This window comes from Ceratotherium simum, chromosome 12, assembly GCF_057802395.1.
Source record: "Ceratotherium simum simum isolate JZ-2026a chromosome 12, ASM5780239v1, whole genome shotgun sequence".
NCBI lineage: Eukaryota > Metazoa > Chordata > Mammalia > Perissodactyla > Rhinocerotidae > Ceratotherium > Ceratotherium simum.
This window is the reverse complement of record NC_141911.1, coordinates 49759420-49784449: the sequence shown is the minus strand read 5'-3', so window position 1 is coordinate 49784449 and position 25030 is coordinate 49759420. Positions and strand designations below refer to the sequence as shown.

Below are 25030 nucleotides of genomic sequence, written 5' to 3'. Positions count from 1 at the left end.
ACATCATGGCTCTGATTTAATAGGGATAGGCAATTGTATGGTTAATCTAATAGTACAAACAATAAACCAAAACTGTTCCTATTTTGCTCCCAAATTTACATGGTGATAGTTGTTAATACTTGTACATTTATCATCAGGAATGGAAATAGTCTCACCTTCTAAGTTGAAAAGCACGTCCCTTACGTAATTAAAGAAGCTAAAAATTGACACTAATTACTTGCTTTTAATCAGAATGTTTAAATAATTATTGAGGTGGCAGTTTTTCTTTTGCTAAACATGCATTTAGTTCTTTAATGAACATCATGTACCTTTTGATGTTAAGAAAAGTAGCTGGATATTTAGCTACTTTGTAAAGCTCTAAAAAAAGCCTAATGAGGCTACCACTGTCATTTATAAAGTGACAGAGAAATGGTGACATGCTTACTAAAACAAATGAGATCATTGTCTATATCCAGGAACTTTCTATCTCTATACTTCTGATTGCTAAAGTTAAGATTAAAAGTTGCAAGAAGCCAGCTTTTACACAAAAGTATGTGTATACGCATGTTAAAAAAATGGACTTTATGTTTTTTAAAAAGATGCTTAGGGGTCGGCCCCGTGGCATAGTGGTTAAGTGCTCGAGCTCCATCGCTGGCGGCCCGGATTTGAATCCCAGGCTGACACGGAGGCACCGCTTGTCGAGCCACTCTGTGGCGGCATCCCGTATAAAGTGGAGGAAGATGGGCACAGATGTTAGCCCAGGGCCAACCTTCCTCAGCAAAAAGAGGAAGATTGGCATGGATGTTAGCTCAGGGCTGATCTTCCTCACAAAAAAAGAATAAATAAATTAAAAGATGCTTAAATACGGTCATATTTCCTTTTATGTATAAGGAAAGATCCATGAAGAGCATACACGATGCATTTAATGAAATGGAACTCATTTTTTTAATCAGGAGTAATTTTAAACACATCTATTAATGCTTGCCTCGTTAGTCATGAGCACTTTATGAGCACCCTCTCTCTTATTTTTGTTATAATGTTCTAGTTTGCTAATTCTCTGATAAGGACCAAAGGGATGCATAAAAGATTGAGGAAATAAATTTCAACATGTAGAATGTGTTTGTATATTCAAAACACAATGTTTAGATTTGTCTCAAAATGTTAATTTTAGCTTAGCTTTACCTTTAATTTTTATTAGAGTAATAAAAAATACTAAAATAACACTTTAACTTTAAAAAAAATTAATTATTGTTTTCAACACGTTAAAATGAAAAAAGAAAATATATTCTCTGGAGTTTAAAAAGAACATTGCATTTTTATCATGAAAATTTCAAAAATTTGTTTAGAATTATAGAAGTCTTATTTAAACTAACTTAGTCTTTCAAAAGACCCAATAAAGTTATACATAAAACTATCTGGATAGTCTCAGCAAATAAAGAATGTGAAAATAATTTAAGTTCAAGAATATAATTGATAAAAGCAATATTAGTAATATAATTTAGAAAAACCCAATAGTTAAAACAATATCTTTAATATTTTTTCAATCTTGCTTATGATTTTGTAATTCTTGCTTATGATTTTGGCACATTTTGAACATCATCTCTTAAGATTTTTGTCAGTAAACAAGCATGTCTTTTGGTTCAAAATCAGCCTAAACAATACAGTACTAGATGTATAAGAGTTTGTTAGTTGGAAACTTGTTGATTTCTTGTCAATAAATGTAATCATTATCTAAGAATTGAGGACAATCATAAGATAAATAACAAATGAAATTTCATCTAAAATATATTTTCTTTCATTTGTTTCGTAAAATATACTTTCTTTCATTTGTTTAAGGGGTCATACAATAATAAATTATATTGAATAAAGTGAAAAAACTACATTGACAGAATACTTTTTAAAGCCTAAATCCATGAAATTTTCTAGAATCATAGGACTGAAGGGAACCATCTATTGAAAAGTCATGGTCCATCCTGCCTTCATATCATACAACACTTAGACTAGTCCGTATAGGCCAAAAAATCACGCTAGCTGTCTGCTGACCTAACTTTATTTTTGAGCCCTTTTGAAATTTCAGCCTAACTCATCCATATCATAAAAAAGATGTCAGAGCTTTGAAACATTGCATTTAAAATATTGCTGACACTTCACCTAGACTTCTTTTTTTTTTTTTTTTTTTTGGAAGGACATAGACTTCTTTTAAGTAAACTTCATTTTGGGAAAATTCTTTTGGGCATCTATCTTATTTCTATGGAGCACTTCAAGGTTTTAGTTGATTGAAATTGTAGAGTGTATCTTGTTATTCACTCCTTTTCCAGTTCCTTCATTATTTCAGTCTGTCTTCTGTGGATTTTCATAATTTGTTGAACTCAATAGTGTGGTAAAAGCATATATATCATTCAAATTAAAATGACTTTTCTTATTGGTATACATTACCCTCATATTTATGTATTCCTGTGTAGTATTTTCTCTGAGATTTGTATATTCCTCTAATGTCATAAATATAGCATCACTTTATCATATATTAAAGTCCACAAATAAGTATTTTTATACATGGCTTTTTTAACATTTCTGTCTCATAGGTCCATACATCACTAAGTGAATGGACATCTTTTTCAGGATTTTTTTCTTTTCTAGTAGATACGTTAGGTTCTGTTCACCTTTTCTCCAAGTTGTGCTACTTTTTTCATAATATCCTCTTTCTAATATTTTTGTTTTCTCCCTCTTCTTTATAAGAATACATCTAGATTTGTGAACCTAACTAATTTTCTCACTTTTTTACATTATCTCTTTCTATTTTTCCACTACATTTTTTAATTCAATAATTGAGAATTAATCTCTCATAATCAAAATAGTTTACTCACCTCAACTCTGTGAGCGGGAAACAAATGATAACTCAGAATCAGAACAAATCCGATCCCAGTTCATATTCTCTATATATTGACTGTTAGAATTTAATGTTCACTGATTTTTATGATATTTTACTTCTTTGAAAAGTGCTAATCCAGTCACAATTCATATCAATACTCCAGTTAACTGATGCAGCAGCTGACTGGAACTTCCTTATAACTCTAGATCGATGAGATATTGTAACATCTCATTTCATCTTCTTTAGTTGTTGAGTAATGGTCTACCTCAACTAATATGATTTAAAGTTAAGTCTATAAAAATCCTTCTAAGATGGAGATGTGAAACAGAAGAGTTCATTTTACATCTGTACATCTGGCAATTTCTGTAGGCAACTTGTTTTTTACTTATTGAGAGATTAGTGCTTCTCTGTGACTTATCACATGTCATTTAAAATTTGTGCCTTTGGGTGCATTGGAACTAGTTAGTATCCAATACTCTCTTGGCGTGTTTAGACTCGTTACCCAGCAGTGCATATTATAAATGCTAAATAATTATGTGATAAAAAATGAATGAATGGAGGAATCAGTATTTTTAAAGTACCCAAATTTTCTTTAATGCTGTCATCATACTTTCATTTACCACACGTCTGCACACACAGTTTTTGATATCTCTAGGCAAACTTTCCTCTTCCAATTTTTAAAAATTGTTTTAAATTAGTTTTGTTTCTCTCTACTTAGTACCTACAACTTTTTAGGAGAGGAAGTAGATTTTGAACTCATTCAAAATATTGAAATGCACCTAACCAAGGAGTTTTGTAAAATATGATGGAGTTTTTCAATACTTTGAGATTTTAAACTTCTCTTGATTTATTCTAAGAATTTATTTTATATCCTAAGTAGGAGTTAAATTTGTCTCACATTTCTTAACTCTCTTAGAATTTTAATTACTCCCCTTTCTTACCAGGTCTGTGAAGCAATCTTTCTTTTACATATTTTATTTACTAACAGCTTTCATACTTTAGATCTCATCTTCTTTTTTTATAAACCTATGGATATATATTTTCCTTTGGTATAGTCACTTATTTTTCTGATTTAATTCCCATTTAGGAGTTATTTATTTACATGTTATTAATTATATTTTTTAGTTCACAGATATATGGTTAAATAAAATATTGCACATTGAAGGGTATATAGAGAAAACTTAATTGACAAAAGTAATTTATATCTTTATTCAATATTTTACACTCCTTAGTATGTGAGTCTTCATCTACTATTTAAAGTAGTTTATTTTGTGCATACTTGGCATTTTATTGAGTTAACATTTAGCAAATTAATATTATTTCTATACCTCATTTTATATTACAGATCATTTCCATCCTCTTTCTTATTTTGTACATTGGAAGTAAATCCATATAAGCATTTGTCCATCATGTGAGCCTAACAAAGGAAGATTATCAATTAAAACACAAATAGAATTATTCAATGAAAAGAAACATCTTCTTGGGAACTTTTTCCTGCCTCATCATACCGAAGATTTATGGGTCAAAATTTAAATGCACTAAGTTATAAAGATATTGTAAATAGTCTGGAATATACAAATCCAATTGCTTATCAATATCATTAAACATTATTCAATACTCAATGTGCCAGACTTTTTTTGGGTGAGTCTGTGTCTTCTGAAATCCTTTTAGTAGGAATTAGATAGCATCGTTCAGATAATATAGCTTGGAAACTGTTTTGGACTGTGAGGTTCATTGTTCAAGACTAAATAGTACTACTGAATCAAGACTAAATTCAGCATAATGTGAATCAATTTACTGTTTCCCAAAGTATAATAAAAACCTTGGAAGTTTTAAATTAAGCTTCAAGAAGACTCCCTAATTACTGCATTAGTGATTCCTAATCACCTGCATCGTTTAGGTGGGAAGAGGGTAGAAGATTTGAAAACATTGAACCCCCAAATGTAATTACATACAAGAGGACATGGGTAAAAACAAATTCTAAGCTAGAAATTTTGCAGATAAATCAGGGTTTTTTTCTGATTCTAAATTGATACATTATGTGACATGACATTTATACATTGTGCTTAGGCACAAAATCATATTCTTTCTCCTAGAGATACGTTTCTTTGAACTGTAAATTGAAAGATTATGTGTGAACTTCCTTTTAATAAAATTTCTATAATCTGTACAGTAGAGTGTTATTTAAATTATCAATGATAGCTTTTAAGTCCTTGAATTCAACTTTCTGTGTTCTATTTTCTGATTCCGTTGTATGGATACATTTGTGCATATATACACCCCATATAGAAGAATTATATTTTAAATTTAATTTAATTTTTAATTATATCTATCAATAACCAGGGAAAGAAGAGACAGTGATTATGTTTTAGGGTAAATTTATTTAACTAATGGCTGGCTACTTCATTATCAGAAGCTGTTAACATGACAACATGGTGCTTTTTGAGAAACAGATAAGTGATACAATCAGTTTTGGTCTGTTCCTTTATTTTTTAAGGTACAGGTTGTACTTTTTGAAGACCAGTTCACATTTCATAATATAACAAAATTAACCATGACGCCATAGAGAAAATAGATGTCTGTAATATGAGGAAAACTTTATTTTTACTGCTTGTAAAAATGTAATCAGTAGGGCTTTTTTCCCTCCTTTAGTGTTGACATTAGCCAGAATTCTACACTAGATTCCAATAGTGGCTGTGTTGAATATTTAATTGTATATTTTACACATTCTAGAAAATTGACTTTAGTTTGTTGTCAAGTGTTCTAAGTTTCATATATATGCCAATACCTATATTTCAGCTGAAAATTGGATAATTACTACATTATTCCATAAAAAGCATATTTGTAAATGTTTTCGTCAAAGTTTTCAAATAAGTGCCTTAAAAAAGAAAAAAGACCTAAGCCTAGAAGTAATACATAAATAAAATCAAAATCAAATGTATATTTCCTAGGTTAAATTTTGAATAACCCTGGATAAAGAAATAGCCAGGGCAGAGTAGTTCTTTCATATCTAACTAAACATATGGTTGGGTATGACTCCAAGTGCAACACATGGTAGAAAGTTCTGAGTCAACAATGGCAACTGTAGGTAAAGTGTATATAGTAGGTTGTCTTGACGGTGTACACCTGATGGTATATGTAAGATAAAATATTTCACATGTAGGTTTAATTGAAATGGTGGTAGAAATAGGTCCATGGATATGGGAGTTAATGTTATAGATTGACAGTTCTTGTGATTTATTCTTAGAAAATGTTTAGAAAACCTGAAGGCAGACCTAAAAAATTAGTATAAAATTCTTGCACCTTTTTTTTCGCCATTAATAAACCTGATGCCAGAACTAATCCCCTTGCTAGTCACTAATAGTGTAGATTTAAGGTTTATTTGCCATAGAATTATTCATCAGATGATTACATTGGAGGTCATGAAATCTAAATGTGTTTTGGTAGATATATTTTGATTCTTGACTTAACCTCAATCTTTTTGATAAGAACAATGGTAATAGAGAACAATATGGTGTAGAACCGGTGGAGTTCTACTAAGTTATATTTGTAAACACTTGTTAAATGATGAATAATTTCAGGCGTATACAAAAACGGAGAGAATAGTATACTAAACTTTCCACGTTCTCCAGCTTATTCTTGGCGAAATTTGTTTCATCCAAATGCTGACACACGCCCCTTCGCTCAGATTTTTAAAGCAAGTTCAGAGATCTTACTGTTTAGCCCATTAATATTTCAGCATTTGTTTATTAAAGATAAAATTTCTTTTTAACATAACCACAAGAACAGTATTCTTCCTAAAAAAAATTTCCTTACTATCATCGATTGTCTACTTATTGTTCAAATTTCCATAATTTTCTCATAAATATTATTTACATTTACAATTCATTTGATTCATGATTAAATAAGGTTTATAGATAGTGACCCATTTTTATTTTTTATTTTTAAAATTTTTATTACTGTATAGCATGCATATAGAAAAGTGTAAAAATCACGAATGTATATCTCAAGAAGTTTTCACAAAATGAGCACATCTGTGTAATTAGTGACCACAACATTAACTAAGCACTGTGTCTAGTAGCCAGAACATTACTAGTATCTTAAAAAGTCCAGGATTCTGTTTCCTTCCAGTTACAACCACCCCGGGGATTACTCCTGTGCTGGCCTCTAAGCAAAGATCAATTTTTCCAGGTTTTAAATTTATATAATTTGAATGAAATAATGTAATATATTTGAGTTTCACTAAAATATAATAGCCAGTTATTCTCTTTGATAATACAGGGAAACCAATCATCAGAGCCTAAAATATACCAGTGTGTAAGCTGAAAAAACAATTTAGTTAGGAAATGTTCTCCTTGGATATGACTTTTCTTACTATCTTTGGAGTTCTCGTCATGTCTCGTCTTTCAAAATGCTTGATACTTGTCTTTATATCTTTCTTATTGATTGAAACATAATCTTCTGTTAACTTGGTGTTTTATAGAAACAAATATTTAAATATGTTGATTTGAATACCAGAATATAACAAAAGAGCAGAAAAATTGAGATGTCTGTATTTCGCATTTCTTTGAGCCTAGATTAGAGGACTGTGGCAAACTGGAGACTATAATGCTTAAAGGAGACTCTGAATAAAGTAAAGAGATTAACATTTTGGAAAATAGCATATCTGAAGAGACTTTAAAAGGACTGAGGTACTGTGAATTGAGAAGAAAAGGGGAGAGGTGACATAAATGTTAAGTGTTTAAACAAATACTACACAGACAAGATAGTGATCAGTTAATCTGTCTTTATTGAGAGCAGAAAAGAGGAAACCGATCTATATTGCATCCTGAGAGATTTAAATTACACACTATGGGAAATATTCTGACCCCAACATTGGTATTTGCTCCTGAAACACTTTACCTAGAAAGCTTTACAAACTGCAGACGTATGCATATGCCAACTGTGATTTGGTGAAATAGCACTTTCTACCCCTGTGATGCATTTCCCGCAGAATGCTTTTCTCATCGCTGAGGCTGGTAAATGAGTGAAGGGAATGAGGCTCAATTTTACTGGAGGATGAAGGAAAGGCGATTGAGAAAGCATGGGTTTTTATCTATTTCCTTCCCTTCCTGTTTCTGTGTGGATGACATCTTATCTTTCTTGATTTGTAATTTTGAGATCATAGTATTAGAAGGAAATTTGGGGAAATGTGTAGATTCCAGAAGCTGAGTATGAAAATGTCATACATTTTATATGTATTTGCAATAAACAACATAGACTGTGTCTATTAAAAGTATGCATTACAACTTAGAGATTTAAGATTTCATATTATATATAATTATAATTTATAAAAGGGAGACAGATGAGTTTAGACTTTAAATATCTTATTTTGTTAAATATTGAATATTTCCTTTACTGAGTTGGCTTATTTCTCCTATAATAAGAATTTTCCACTTTTGGTATCATATTATCGTCTGCTGAATTTTAAGGAAAATCCTTGGTGTCAGTTACTGTGAAATGGCTTACAATAAAATAAAAATGAAACAGCCATTATTAATGATTCAATGTCAAGTTGCCTACTCTCCTTAAACCTAGTAGTAATACATGGCTTCTTAATTATTTTAGAAGATACAGCAAGCAGGCTGTATATGATCACTATATTTTGGGTTGATATTTTGGAAAGTAAAGTAAAGTGTAGTGTTAGCTTGGTAATGTGGAAGCATGAATTAATCACACAAAAAAATAAAATGAAAGGGAATAAAATCAACTGGGGAATTGTAAGTTAGCTAAACATTAATGTTAAATTTAATAATAGTAGTACCTACTACTGAGTGCCTGTTTTATAGGCATACAAAGATGAAATAAGACATGATAAAGATGCCAATTTAATAAATATGCAACCAGCGTTACAAGGTAATAGTTATTCTCATCAATCAAAGGTCATGAAATAAGCCCTATGAATCTCAGGCTATAGTAAACAATTTTAGAATTAGATATATGAATATTTTATGATTATATAAATATACTTAATTTTATATAGGCAAAGGAGTTGTTTGGTATTAGGCAATGTAGAAATGCCTTTTGTTGATAGATTGGAGTGAATTCTAACTCCTTGGAACCTGAATTAAGCTAAGGACTTGGGAAATCTATATTTTTTAACTATGTTATGGAATGGTGTGAAGATAATTATTTCTCAAATTACAACAACAAAATATTGACTCATTGAAATTACTGGGAAAGGTAATTTTTTAAAAATGCAGGCTTACACTAGAATTATTTTTAGGAAATACTTGACATTCAATAATTTAATTTTCATTTCTCACACTTAGAATTGAGCTTGAGAACTAGAAACAATCCCTGAGAACCTAAATTGCTTGCTTTGCAAGAATTCTTCACAGAAATTATGTTTTCATAATGCTTATAAAAAGTGTGCTAATATATCTAATATGGAGAAATATTACCTTCCCTTTAAATGAAAACATTTAACATAGTTTACAAATGACATATTAGATTGCTTTGAAGTTAATTTTAAATCTATGTCCTTTTTAAAATCTTTTAAAGCTTTTCATATTTCAGTTACTTTCTAATTTCAGAGAGGTGTCAATAGGTCGTATTTGTAATGCTGTTATTTATCGTAAAGTAGTGCCATGGCAGTTTAGAACCATAAAAAAGTTTTTAAGCAGCTGCTCTAGCCAAGTCTTCCCAAGATACTGAAAAAAGTATCTTCCCAAGTATACTGACAAAAGATATTGACAGTGTGACCCACGTTCAAGAAAACTTACTGTTAAGCACAGACTAGATTCCAGGCACAGTGGTCTTCGGTTTTGTTTGCTCATGAACTCGATTATATAAATGTTCTCAAGGGCAGCTCTATAGGAACATGATTATGGTTCACGAGCTCATCACAGACTGATGTGAAAATTAAATCAATATCTTAATTTAAAACACAAATGTAGTAACTAAATCAATTGAGAGGTATCCAGGGGGAAAAATAGAAATACTGTGAGAACTCTGGTTGAGAATGTAAAGGGCGTCAGGTCAATTTCATTGTCAGTGATCACACATAACCTCCTGCATCCTCATTTAACATGAGGGTGCTCTACCATCCTGCACAGATCAACCTATTCAGTTCAGGTCATCTCAGTGTCACCTGCTCTGGGCCCTCCTAGAAACACACAAAAGCTTTTAAAATTATTGATAGCACCCCACCCTATATGTCATGCAAACCAACAACCTTCCTTTGAGATAATGTTGAAAAAAGTTAATAAACCAACCTCGGGCATATTACAGTACCAGTGAAAAGTTTCCAATTTCTTTTATGATGTACATGAAGCACCTGCTCACCCACTTGGATTGTGGTGTCCTTAGTGAACACTTGATAAATACTCTAGTCTTATTATTTTCAGGATAGATTTTTCTAAGCATCACTAATTTTATCCATTTTGGCTTTATGATGGCTTGGAACTTTTAATTTCAGAGGATATCATTTTCTGATTTTGTTCTTAAAGTATGCATGTACTTCCTTTGGACTCATAGCCTATAATGGAATTATGAGAGTAGGTCATTTTTTTTTAATTTGGCTTATAGCATTATATAAATTGCAGGTGTACATCATTATATTTCGACTTCTGTGTAGACTATATCATGTTCAGCACCCGAAGTCTAATTACCATCCGTCACTGTACACATATGCCCTTTTACCCCTTTCGCCCTTCCCCCATAAATATAGAGTGGGTCTTTATACCTGTCCTCATATCAGAGAAGTGATGTGGTGTATTTAAGAGCTCCGGTTACAGGACCAATCTGCCAGGGTTCATATATAGATCCAGTCAGTTACTGGCCGTATAACCTCTGTAATTTCTTTAACCTTCCTGTAACTCATTTTCCTCATGTGTGGCATAAATCCTCAAAAGCTCATTGCGGAGATTAAATTATTTAACGTATTTAAAGCAGTGAGTGCCTGGCCCAAAGGAAGCCCTCATTAAGTGTTCAAGGCAACCATATATTCAGTTGAAATTGGAACAATGACATCAGCCTGAGTATGGAGAAAATTAAAATTCTGGGCTTAAATAGAACTAATTATACTTTCTTTTACTCCCAGAGAAAAATCAGACTCCAAATGTTCTTTTCACGATATATCACTATTTTACATCTGCAGTATATATTCTTTCACATAATACATATGTTTTAAAAGTACACTATCTCTATTTTTCTTTTTCATCTGTGAAACCAATGGAATGGATAGAATAGAACCAAAGGTATAATGCCTAGCAAAGACTAAATTGTATTCGTTTCCTGATGATGTTAGCCACAAAGCTTGATTATAACATTTAAAATTTCGTAGTCTCTTTATTTTACTTAACTGTGCGTTTACACTGGGTGAAGATACTTGATTAGGTACGACAAACAGTGAAAATAATCTGACAAAGAATACTCTTTTTTGAAACAACAGATTTTTGTTTCAGTATAGGAAGCAGCTTATTATATTTGATGATTAGAGGAAAATGAAGAATTTATATTTCTTTAGGCCAAATTTTTTAAAAAGTGATACAAATTGATGTCCATATCCAGTTTGACTTAATCTACATTTTGACAATTTGGCTAGCCTGTTAGGGTGAATTCTGGCCTTAGACAGGATAGTGTTTCTGTTCTGATATCTCTGTGTGAGAGATACAGATGCCCTAAAATCATCACACAAAATAAATGAAAACAGTCTGTTAGTGTGGAAAATAGGGTCTTTCTATAAGATATACCAAAGATATCTATGTCTGCTGTAAATCAGTATGTGAACACACAGAAACCCAAAGATTTTCTTGCCTTCTTTTTTGTCACTAAAATCCTATTATCTGATATACCTGATTCTCTCAGTCAGCCTTATGTTTATATTTTTGCACCTTTGTCTTTCAAAGTCAGACAGAACCAGCAAATAATGTCACAAGCCCATTTGAGAAATGCCCCCTAACTGCCTAAACTTTACTTTCTGTTTGTGTTTTTTTCATTGCGTTCTCTGTGCAATTATCATGATTTTATGATTCTGTATGTTTTCTGTCTTCTGCCTTCCACGTCACTTTTGCATATTTATCACTATTTTGCCTGAATAACAAGAGACCTAACAACTAACTTCCAGTGCCCAAATTGCATTTCAATGTTGTATACTCCTATTTCTACTTATGTTCATGTCTCATTTGAAAGCAAAAATTTCTCATTTTTTTATAAAATTGTGAAATTTACCGTATTTAATAGGGCTGTTTCCCAACTATGGAAGAAATGAAATTTTAAAATAGATTTAATTGTTTTCTCATTTAGTGTTTCTGTGAATGAAATTGCAGTGTCAACAGCAATTAAGCACTTCTCAAACTGCACTGGTTTTCAATGATTCTACCTTGTTTTAAGTTTCTTATCTCATTAACAGATGAAAAAGATATTTACTTGATTAGAATAAAATGTCTTTGGCTATTTTGGGGAGAGATCCCTTAGAGTGTAATCAAGGAAAGATTTATAGAACTCTACTTTGGGGCCAGTATTGGAGCACTCTCTGCATGATTTTAACTGACAGAGAAAAAGGGCCTTCTAGAAGTGCAGAATTGCATGAACAAAAGTGCCAAATTAGAGAGCAAATAAATATGGAGAAGTGAATATTCTATGTTGCCAAATCTGTAAGAGAAATCCAGGGGGAACAGTGGAAGTTAAGCTTTGAAAGTTATGTTTTGGATTGATTAAGACATGTTTTGAATAATAATACCAATAGTAATAGTAGCTAACAATTGTTAAGAACATATTACGAGCCTGGCGCTACTCTAAGAACTTTTCAGATATTAATCTAAGTCTTACAATAACCATATGAAACAGGCATTCTTACTGTCTCCATTTTATAGATTATAAAATTAAGAAAAAGAGATGTCCAATAACTTACCCCTGCTCTCATGGCTAGTGAGGGAGACCCAGTCTTTTGATTTGAGACCATCTGATTCTAGAGTGTTTGTGACCGATTCACTACTTGAATCTCAGGCTTAAGAAACTGAACGCTATTCAGAAAGAAGTCAGTAAGGATTTGTTGTGTGGGGTGGGGTTTCTGTTTTTGTTTTTGTTTTATTAGCAGACTGTTATTACAGTTGTCAAGTTTTGTAGCCATAAGGGCCTGGTGGAAGGAAAATGACAGGATTACTATTAGAAAATTTTGAAAAAAATTTATAGTATTAGAATCCTAAAAGTAACAATAAAAGGTAAAGAAAGTAGTTATCAAGGATTGTTCTCAAGTCTTGAACCTGAATGGTGGGGAGAAGATTGCATCCCCAATACTACTAGTACTACTGTTAATAATAAAGCGCATGTTCTGGGACGGAGTCAGTTTTGATTAGAAAACTGATACCAATTAGGAACACCCTCGAAAGTCCATTTCAGTAGAATGGAAAAAGTAAGATGAAAAATTATGTCTGATATATATATCAAAAATGCAGAATTTTTTACACTTTCACAGTTTAATTATTAAATAATAATTATTATTAATTATTTAATTTTGAGGCAGTGTATAAAACATGTGTAGTTTCTTTTTTAAATTAAATTTTTGGAAGTGAAAAGTAGACACCAGGAAAGATGATAACTGAAAACCTTAGAAGATGGAGATATAGCAGGGGTTATTTTTGGATAGGAAAGATTTGATCAAATGTATGCGACCTTTAATCACTTAAAATGTTATTTTAAACACCATCATTAAAATTGTCCCTGTGTCTTTACTATTTCTGTGAGTTGCAGACCAGATGGTTCTAGGGTGACATTTACTTGTGAGTGTCTCTCTATGAAACAGTAAACCCAGAAGCAATATTTTATTAAAAAAAAATTGTCTCAGTTATAAAGTGAATTTAATATTAGTCTATAATCATTATCTGCCTTATTTTTCCTTTGTTAAAATTTGTGGGAAAAATTCCCCATGCTTTTTTATAGGTTCCAGCTTTTATTGTTGCTAACGCTACCCGAGGCTTGAGATGGTGGGATAATATCACTTCTTCGAGCAGCTCATTTCACCCCTTTTTTTCTTTCACAATTATCCTTAGAATTGAATTATCAGCCACAAAACACCCAGGCAGTCATTTTGACTGCAAAACATTTTGTTATGTTTGGAAGATTTAGGGTGACGGAATGCAAACTATTTCCAGATGTGTAAAGTATAAACTCTGGAACCTCAGCTGGGCTCTGTGCGCAGACTCACGTCTCCTTTCTTCTGTGTTCCCCAAACTCAGTCCTTTCAGCCTAGCTCACCAAAATCAATGAAAATATTTCTACTTTTCCATCTGGCTTCTACTGTCAAATAGTTATTTATTTGTATTTATAGACATTTGAATTTCATATTCTCTTTTTTAAAAATTTTGAGAAGGTCTCTGTTGCAGCCACAATACTGTTCACATTTTTGCTAGCTTTAAAAGTTTTTATATTTAAACCCTGCCTACACTTTCTTCTTCATGTCATTCAATGCTTGTCAGCTCTTTGATACACCATTTTCCCCAGACCCGTATACTTGGATGCATTCCATTCTCCTTCTGGAATGCTCGCTCATCTATAAAACCACTCCTCACTGCATCTGCGTGGCCATCTCTTACTCATCAATTAAGATTTCAACTCATTTTACATTTAATGAGAAGCCTTCCCAGACAAAGAGATATAGACATTCTTCTTGTAACTTCTTATAGATTTTTATACATGATTGCTGTTTTTAAAACATCTTGTAAACAATTGTTGGCCCATTGGACTCAAATCTTTTAGAGCAGAATCCATGTGTATTCGTTTTAGAGTCTCAAGTCCCAGAACTTTGTCTGGAGCAAAGTAAACACCCATAAATGCTTAAGGACTACATCAGTGAATCAATGAATAAAACATCCTGAAACCAAGGCAGCAAGTGCATTTTTGATCTTAGTTATCTAAGCATCTTCCTGACTTTCATAAATGATATACTGAACGCTAAAACAAACAAACAATCCCACAAAATCTAACTGTGTGCACTCCCAACATACTCTCCACTGGATTTCATACTCTTTCAACCTGTCGTGATTTTCAGGTTCTTTTTATTCTAGCCTTAACTATACTAGTTCTTTTATTCTTTTTTTCTGATTGATCACTTTCTCTTTAACAGCTCCCTAAGCCTCATGTTTCATCATCACCAACTGCTAATTTCACTAATCTCTTTCTTTTCAATTGTCTGTCACATATAATTTACAAACATATACATAAACGTTAAGTAAATACAAGGTAATCTTAAACATGAACGGAAAGGGGGCTCCACTGTAGGCACATGATTAGGGGCAGGAGGTTGTTGATGATACAGGATAATTATGCTAGAGGCAATTTATCTGACTTTCCGTTACGTTTCTGGGATTTTCATGTAACAATTTTTAATTCTTTGGTGTTTTTACTCATCATCATTATTACGTTAAGTTATTTTCAGATTTTTTCTTAGATATTGTGTGTTATTTTATGACATTGTGGCAGCTAATGAGTATCTCAGATGCTTTTTTTAATAATGATACAAAATTTTGATGTTTTTTGAGAGATCTTTATTATGAAATGTGTAGGTAGGTTTGTATGTTTGTCATATTTTAATAATGATATAGATATTTCATATATAAATATATGTTGCCAATGCTGTTTAACCAGAATCTTTTACTGGCCCAAACAAAGGTTAATTATTTAAAATTAGAACTTTTTTGTAGATTTATTGTGATACATTTCTAGACAGTAATGGATAACATGACTTTTATTTACTTTATTATGTGGTTAAATATTTGCAGTAATTAAGATGAACCGTAATCAAACACAAAGTTTAAAGTTATAGAATTTAACATAATTATTTAAGGATATGAATCTTGTCATTTAATTAGAACATAACTAAAATGATTTTTAACCTTTAACAAGCATGATGTAATCTTATTTCAACAATTTAGCATTTTTTTGATGTGTTTTAAAGCTGAATTTGATTTACTGCCTATCAGTTAAAGCTGAATTTGATTTACTGCCTATCAGTTTTCAAATCTCTAATTATCTGATGATAGATTAACTTGAAACGGCAAGAGGGAGGTGGCTTAATGCGTTTCTAGAATATAACTAATATTAAAATATATACCTAGGCTTAGATTTTAGAAAAATAATTTAAAATTATATTTATTATACAAAGAAGTTAAAAGATTTTGTCTAATATGCTATATCTATCTCACAGAAGCAAAGATTTCACTCAGAACCAAGGTTAAAATTTAATCATAATACAAAAAAATAATTTAAATAACAATTAAGATTGTATTCATGTATGATAATCAGGCAATTAGTCATTAAATATGAACTTATATTTTAGATTACTGAATTTTATCTCCTTTTGAATTCTGACATCTTAATTTTAAATCATTTCTGATGGAAATATGTATACAATTTATCACATGAACTACAGTGTTACAAAATAATTAGAAAATGTCATGCAACATTTTTCTAGAAAACCCAGTGTAACATTTGCCTCATTGGTAACTAGAGTCATCTGTGATATCGTGAAGCAGATGCCTTGAGTATAGGGTTGCCAGTTTTAACAAATAAAATACTTAACACCCAAATATTGCATGGGGCATATGTATACTAACAAATTATTCATCATCTATCTGAAATTCAAATACAACTGGGCACCCTATATTTTATCTGGCAATCCTATTCAAGGGGTTATTGAAGCCTATAGTCTTGGGGTTCCTAACCTGCTTTTGTGTGGGGGTGATTTTCTGGATACAGAAAAACAGAGGTCAGCTTTCACTTTTCAATGTGTTAGCATTTCAGCTCCCCTCTGAGCCTGCAGTTTCTGTTTTTAATCTGCTATTTGCTTTGACATAGAAGTGACTGAGTTATGTTAGGGGAAATCAGATCATCAAATATATTGAATAAATAGCCATACTTTTACAGCCAGTTTCTAAGTCACGTGTGTTGTGTGTCTTTTTTTAAAATAAACTTGTATAAATTGTGTTATAATATTTTACTTACCAACCCAGAAATTTTTCCACTTATTTTCATGGCTTAATTATCTAACGTTTTAGTTAAACTATTTTGAAATCTTACTCCTGTTTAAGTAGGCTATTAGTGGTTAATGAATCAGATACACGGCTATATATTTTTAAAATGAAGGTCTTATGTATTCATTCTTAAGTTTTTCTCATCATTCATTGCTGGAATTTATGCTTGGTTTTCACATAAAAGACGAAGTTGTGCACATCACTAGTAGCTGGTCTAGCATTGTAATACAATTATGTTGTTTGTTGCAAATAGGTCTATACAGGCATAACACCCCTACACATAGGAATAACCAACCTCATTCAGGCATTTTCCACCTTCTGCTTTGAAAATTAATGCTAATTTCAACCTTACAGGGAAGTAACTAATTTGATCTCCTTATAATGTTGTTTTGAAGGAAACTACTTGAAATACAAGTATCTAAATGTCAGTAAATATTATCAGCTCCATAATTCTCAAAGAAAAAAAAGAGAACCATTTATTCTTCAAAGGAACATATGGATATTTTGTTAGAATTTTAGATACACAAAATAACAGTATTTGTCTAACTTAAAGTATCCTTTGCCATCATTAAAGTAAGATATAATTGAGTAGATCGTCTTCAAAAGAAATTTAAAGAGTACTTTATTGCCAATGTAAAGGGTATGATTTTCAAATAGTTCTGGAACAAATCATAGTTTCCACAGTTTAGTGGATTATGATAAAGAATTCCAGAAAAATTTGTAATATTATAAACATGGAGAGCAATATATGTTAGGGTTCCATTTCCTAAATATATACCAATGTAAGGTCGGAGTATTTAAAAAATAATTCAGTCTCCAAACTTGATTTTAAGCTACCAATGAGGCAAGGAGGTTTTGTTTATCAGAGGGAGCCTGGTATAATGGCCAAATTTGTTAAGCTTCCAAGGCATAACTGTTGATATTTCTAGGTAAGTTTGGAATAGATCCCTTTAATCTATAAAATTCTACACAAGTACATTGTCATAGTAGGTTTTTTTTTTAACAAATATTAGTTAAAATTTTAATGTTTTTAGTGTTTGAAAACTAGGTATTTAAAATATTGACAATTCTTGTGTCTAGATGGAAAAGTTATACATGATTACTGTGTGTTTTTAGATATCTTGCTCAAATCAGTTCAGATGATGATAATCAAAGTGTATTGTCTATTGAAGGGAGTAGATACACTATCAGTAGTGTTTGTTGTAGCATTCAAAGCACTCCATTAATATAGTTAATTAGAGATAAAGATTTTTAAACTGAACAAAATTGAGTTCCTGTAATTACATCTACCCTTTTACAAATATTAGTGGTAGTTGACATGATTACGCTAACCCACAGAGTAGATATTTCCTGGGGAACCAGTTGTAAATGTACTATCACCTTTGTGAGATGATATAGTTTTAAGTTACACAAGCACACACACACGCAAGTATATAGAAATTTGTGAAAGCCTATGGGTCCTCTATCTAGAAGGAACCCATGATGTTTCAGAGGACTCAGTTCCTCATACAAAGCTATGTGAGGGTAATGGCATACTGTCATACTTGTGGACTGTACCTGTGGACAAATAGAAGCCCCTATTTTCAAGGCTACATCTTTTACTTAATAAAATTTGGTTTAAAAATAAACTCCAAGCAATACTAAATTCTGAAATTTTCAATGGTAGTAAATTCAGGGATCTTCACAACGCATCGACTCTACTTGATCTAGAGGGTACCTTCCGGCTTATAAAATAAATTCCTTCTTTGCACACACTGCACACACCATTCTTAGTGGGAAAATGAGGCCCCATTCATTTTTAATCCATAGCGTCAAATTGGTATAGTCTCTATCACAACTCAGATACAGTAGTATTGGTAACATTAGATTCTTAGGAGAGATGGTGACTGTTTGAGGGTGCCAGAGTGGCTAGAGCTAGAATGTCTATGAAGAGAATATTATGCTCAGCATCTTGTCTCTTCTCTTAAAAATGATCCATTTTACTCATTCATTAATGTACATTTCTATTCCACAAAAATACACTTGCCAACTTCTTATATCTTAAAAAACCCATAGATTTGTCTTTAAATTTAATAAACATTTATTAATTGCAAATTATGTTGTAAACATTGCATACATATATAGACTAAACTAAAAATAAACATTTGGCTTTACTACATATTTCTTACATGAATGGTCTGAAGGATTGTTTGAGTCATTTATTTCACAAAGTTTCCTTTCTAAAAGACTAATCAAGTTTACATATGGGAAACACCTCCTCAAAATGAACTCTTGTTTTCTAGATATATTCTATACTTTCTTATCTCTGTCAAGCTAGATTAAAGAGGCATAATGTTTGATGAAAGGAAAAAGGAAATTTAGCACAAGGATGGTGTGAATATTACGAAATAAGTATAAGAACTCAAGTTTATGCTGCACTAAGCTATTACTATCGGACAGAAAGACAATACGAATTATACTAACAGAAGGCTTTCGGTCTTTTTATAATTCATAATAAGCCATAGCATATAATCAGTTTTTCCTTATATATATATATGATATATATCTCATGAAATATATATATAATGAAATATATATATATTTTAAAATATATTAAAATATTTTAAAATAAAAATATATATATTTAAAAATATATAGATATTTCATGATATATATATAGTTTAATATCTTTTTGTGAGGAGAAAATCAATTACAATATGAATAATATACAACTGTATTTTAAAAAGTAAAAGCAAATTTAAGTATGTTCAAGTGAGAAGATAAAAGACAAATCAAGCAGTGACCAACTTTTAATAGTTAACACAACTGTGCTCATTTCTGGACTTTAGGGTTAAACAGAAAAAGAAAATTCTTTAAAGAGATTTTAAAAGAGAATCTTCAAAAATGGTTTAAGAATAAGACAGAGGAAAGTTAAAAGAACTGATTATTCAACTGGACAGATCTCTAATGGAGGCTTGCTTTTAAACGATCTTTCCGTGTCTAATATGCTTTTACACAGGGAACAGAGAGCAGGTGTCTCTGACTTCTACAAGGGGTAATGGGCTTAAACTCTGGTATGCTAGATTCACGTTATATATAAAGAAGAGTCCTGACTGTGAGCTCATTAAACATTTGAGTCAGCTCCGAAGTAGGTTACTGATCTCAGCCTCTGGAAGTTTTTCACCGTCGTGGAGAGTCTCAATCATCTGGGATGTTTGAAGGCTGTTCTCTCTTTCAGTAGCAGAAATAGATTAGATCACTCACAAGCTTTATTTATTGCTTTAGCTTCTGTAGTTTATACTCTCACAAAGTATAAATGATATTTTGCTTCCTGCTATGCAAGTAGAAGAATGTGAATATTCAAATTATTAATAATCAAATGATTATTAACCATTTTAATATATTATACAAAATTATTTTTCTCCAGGCTATTATTATACTATTATACATGGTATAAATAGGATAACAGTACTGATATTTTTACAATTATTTTTGCAACATACATGTTTATAGTCATTCTTCTTAAGTCATTAATCAGAATTTTTAAATGTTCCACAGTTTAATATCATACTTTACAAATTACCAAAGGCAGTAACAGGATTCCACGATATAAGGAAAAATATGCATCATGGAACTTTCATTAAAAATTACATATATATGCTAGATATATACATACATATATATTAAATGTATGCATACATATATATGCTAGATTATAAGAAGGTAGATATTTGAATATCTCTTTTCCGTTAAGAGAGGTTTTTCATCCGCAGTTCTGACAGTAAGATAATGTCTTAAATATAACATTTCTATGACTCACTATGAAGAATAAATGCAGTGAATGAAAAAATAGAGGTAAAAAGGAATACTAACAGTCTTTTTTCTATTACATTTGATTTGACTGAAAAGAAAATCTTTCATCCATATCAAGTGACCCATTCCCTACATATACTGATGAATAGCTAGGGGAAAAATGCATTCGTGAAATGAAAAGAAAAAGCAGAAATTCTCCAAGTATGCTTTGATAATTCCAAAGCATATACAGAACACATCATAAAGCAGAGAGATCCAATGTATTTGACCCATTCTCTCTAGCCTGAAATGTTTCAGCAAATGCCTAACCATGATAGTTAATACTGAGCAATAATTGTCCTTGGCACTGACTCTAAAATGTAATAACATTGATTTTTTAAAATAATATTTGTGTGCTACTTGTCCAACATTAACCCATACAGCCCCCAAAGAATAATGATTATTCAGTACTCAAACTCGCTTCTTAAGAGCCTTAAAACAAAATGTATGTGACTATAACCTTAGTAATAATATAATATTTCATTTTCTTTAGTTTGTCTGGCAGTACTTTACTTTTGGGAAATTAGTGTCTGCAATGGAGGACATCTTCCCTCCCCATTCTAATTTGTTTGACCTTCAACCTCAGCTCTTACACTTGTCCTATTCAGGCTTGCACTCCTGAATTAACAAATAAGTAGGAGGAAGTAAATTTAATTAAAGACAATTATGTTTTTCAGAAAACTACCGGAATAGGTGCACTTTAAGTAAAAGCATCACACATGTAACCTTAAGCAGTAATTAAAATATGCCTTTTAAGCTGATGTTTATATTTAAGATATTGAGTATAATGTGTGCTAAACTTCTATGTTCTTATAACTGTGAACCATTTTAATAACACAATTTCTTTTTGTATTCTGTCTAAATCAGATGAACATATAATATCTATGCTAATAGCTTTTCCCATAAGTAATCTTTTAACCTAATTAGAAATATTTTACTGATTTAAACATGTGTTAGGCTGACTAATTTCTGCATTTATACTAAGATGTAGCTTTTCAGTATAGTCATTTTTTCACATAATGAATTAGTTTATAGGTTGAGTATAAGTCACTCCTGAGTTTCTTTTGTCCTTGAACTAGTAGAATAATGTTTCCTATAAATCAGTATTTTCTGATTTATACTATTTAAAGAAAAAACTTCAACCTGTAACTAATGTCTCCAACTTATTTTGAAAAAAGTATTATTATTTGTAGGGTGATCATATCTCCTGGGTTGTCCAGGAGTGTGCAAGATTATGTCCTGTGCAATTATAAATAGTGGTCCCTTTTTCTCACACAATTGCTCAGTTTGGACAATAAGTTATTTGGTGACTGTGATTATTTGCTCCAGTTCATTTTATAAACCCGAATTTATCTGGTGGCTAACTATGCTAATTTACTGAAGAATTTTAAATTCTGATTGCTGTAAACAAAATATATTTGAATCATTTATACTCAAGTTTATCATGAAACAGGGAATTTAAATTCAAGGGCATAGGAAAATTGGATTTGAATCTTTTAAAAGAGCAGGGTTTCTATTTGCTTATAGAATATTCTCTGTGCCATTCTGACCAGGTAAGTTTTATAATAGCTACCATGTAGTCTGGTGTTGTAGCTAACTCATTTTATAATTCATGATATTATAAGACAAAATATGTTTTGATTGCTTTCAATACTGGTTACTACACAGTACATGTATATATTCATTTTCACTTTAATTTCTGTCAATGGTCGTGGTGACTTTTACAGTTTTAATTGATGCGTGACTGCTGAATGGTGAACTAGTAAAGACGTATTTGATAGTTTAGTGAGAAACTGAGTTTGTGAGGAAAAATAATTGAGAAGATCAGGGAAAATAAATTAAGAAAAATGTATAACTAGATAATCTACTTAAAATGAGTGGAAATACCATAGGAAAGGAAATGAACTGATCAGCATGTTCTATTTAAAAAAAAAAAAGCAACTATTCACCAGATTGCAACAATTCAATTATGCTATTCAGTATAGTTTTTAATTTTTAATGAGATACACATATACAAACAAGTGTGATTTTTATCACAATTGAACTATCTTGATTTTAAGCACATTTTTCTATCTGTCTGTTTTGACCCAGATATTGATCTAGGGGCTGCTGTTTCTGTTCTCATTGTGCTCATGGTCAAATATTACAATGATTATGGATAGGTGGGGAGAAATATCTTTTATCACTATAAATAAATAAAATACTTAAAATTATAAAATCTGAATGATTCAATCTGAGCATTCTGCTTCATAATTCAATATATTTTATAAGACTGGAACAAATTCCGTAATATCTTTTTCTCATCTTAGCCTTTACTCTCTTTATGAGAAAACTGATTCCTTTCGAGGGACACATTTACTTAAAAAAAAAAAATTGTAGGCCATAAAAAGATTTGGTTTTTATATAATTTAAAAAATGAGATAAAATAAACCTAGAAAATGTGTATCAGCCTTTAATTTTTTAACTACATAAACACTTTCTGGTACAGTTTTCTCTATTACATATTGATTTAATATATATAATTTAGAGTTTATTAAATTAAATATATAACAAGTTATTCATAGATATTCTAAAGACTGTTCTAAAAATGTAAAGGCCATACATTTTTTTCTATACTCTGATCTTGTGTAAATATAGTGAAGTAGAGATTGTTTTGTAGATAACTTAAAAAGTTAATCTCCACATAATTGGCAGTTGGTGTATAAAGTATACATTATCCATGTGAGACAGATTTGTAAAAGTGTCAAAATTTTCATTTTCAGAAAGCCAAACAACAGAATGTCTGTGACTATTAGAAACCAAGGTAACACTGAAATATTTTGACACTACGTAGGTCTGGTATGGGGATACAACTTGTTTCCATTGTATTTGCCTCTTTTACAATAATGTGCAGTTCTAACCACCAAAAGTCAGGCTCTTTTTCTTAGAGTATTTTTTTTTCTTTTTCACAGCACGGAAAAGGATATGCTAGTCAGTTCTACAGGATTTACCTGAAGCAGCATGATTTGCACAAAGTCGACCAACAAAAGCATCAACTTTTCAACTTCATTACCTTGGCCATCCAGTTAGTTGTGTGTAACTGAGTATTAGATTGCCGGCGGAGTCATCATGGCCAATTATAGGACCTAACTGCTCTCAGCAGGCCTGAGAAATGAGTTGAAATGTGCAGAACTGTAGAAACTTTAGGCAACTGATTTTGCCTCTCCGATCAGTGTGTGCCTGTTTACAGCGCTATATATCTTTCTCTCTCCAAATGTCACTGAGCCCTCTAGATGTTTATATTCACCACGAGAAGCCAGTCATAAAGATAAAGGAAATTTGTGCATTATAAATGCAATATCACTGTTTTAAACTTGACTGTTTTATATTATTTTTGTGTGATCAAGTGTTCCCCAAACTATTCCGACTTTACAAGAGAGATTGTGATTATGTTCCTTTCACCCGTGGGTTATAAAAAATGTTGTATTCTGAAGACCCACAAAATATCAAAGACATTCTGTAGTTTATACACCGTGTTGCAAAGTGTTTACTGTACTATTTCAAAGCTTCTAAATAAATATAAAATATATATATTATATTATATAATTTTCCTAAAATGTGGTACAACTCAGTTGGTTTTTAAATGGATTCATACAGTCCATATCATACAGTAAAGTAAAAGGTAATTCAGGGTCCCGAAAATAAACTTACTAAGAAAAAAATAATCATTAATAGTTTCCTTCCAGTTTTCATATCTTATTCAACCCTGTTTTTCCTTGTTTAAAAGAAAATGAAGCTCTAGGCTGCAAAATTTTGTCAAGAACTCATACTGAATTTTCAATGCCAAAGATATAGCTGTCGATGTTATCAGAGGAGCACCAAACATGTACTATCAAAATAGCTAACAATCTACAGTATTTCGATTCTATTTCTATGGCTTTGAATTTAGAATCATTTAAAGCTTTTATAAAGAATCTATAAATTGACCTGTATTTGTTGTTAGGAAAAAAAGCAAACACTGGGTGTCTGTACATTTTGTGGTGTAAAATATGTAATTGAAGATTACTATTTTAAGAAGTCCTCAGTCATATAACTCACACAGAATTTTGTTTTACATAGTTTTACGTAGTTTCGTGACTTCTAATAACACATGCATATAAAATCTATTTATAACTCTATATGAATATATAGAGATATATAAATATCTGAACTGGTAAAGAATAACTATAAGATATAAAGGATCTCTAAATTTAAAACAAATTAAATAAATTTGGAGATAGAAACACAGCACATTATTGTTTCAGTATTATGTGTGAAAATTTTAGAGTTTAAAGGTAGTCAGTGTTTTATCAATGAGAAA

At 31.2% G+C, this 25030-nt stretch overlaps 1 protein-coding gene across 2 annotated transcripts in view; it reads left to right on the top strand.

Annotated features, from left to right (window-relative positions):
- The window catches only part of PCDH10 (protocadherin 10), a 40884-nt gene extending 16526 nt beyond the window's left edge, over positions 1-24358 (top strand). The window contains exon 5 of one of the 2 annotated variants that reach the window (XM_004426499.3): positions 23643-24358. In XM_004426499.3, coding sequence (XP_004426556.1) covers positions 23643-23662 — 20 coding nt within the window. In that variant the 3' untranslated portion in view covers positions 23663-24358. Of the gene's footprint in view, positions 1-4193; positions 4453-23642 lie in introns of those variants that run through there. The other variant, XM_004426498.3, reaches the window with a different exon arrangement.
- Positions 24359-25030: the final 672 nt, after the last annotated feature.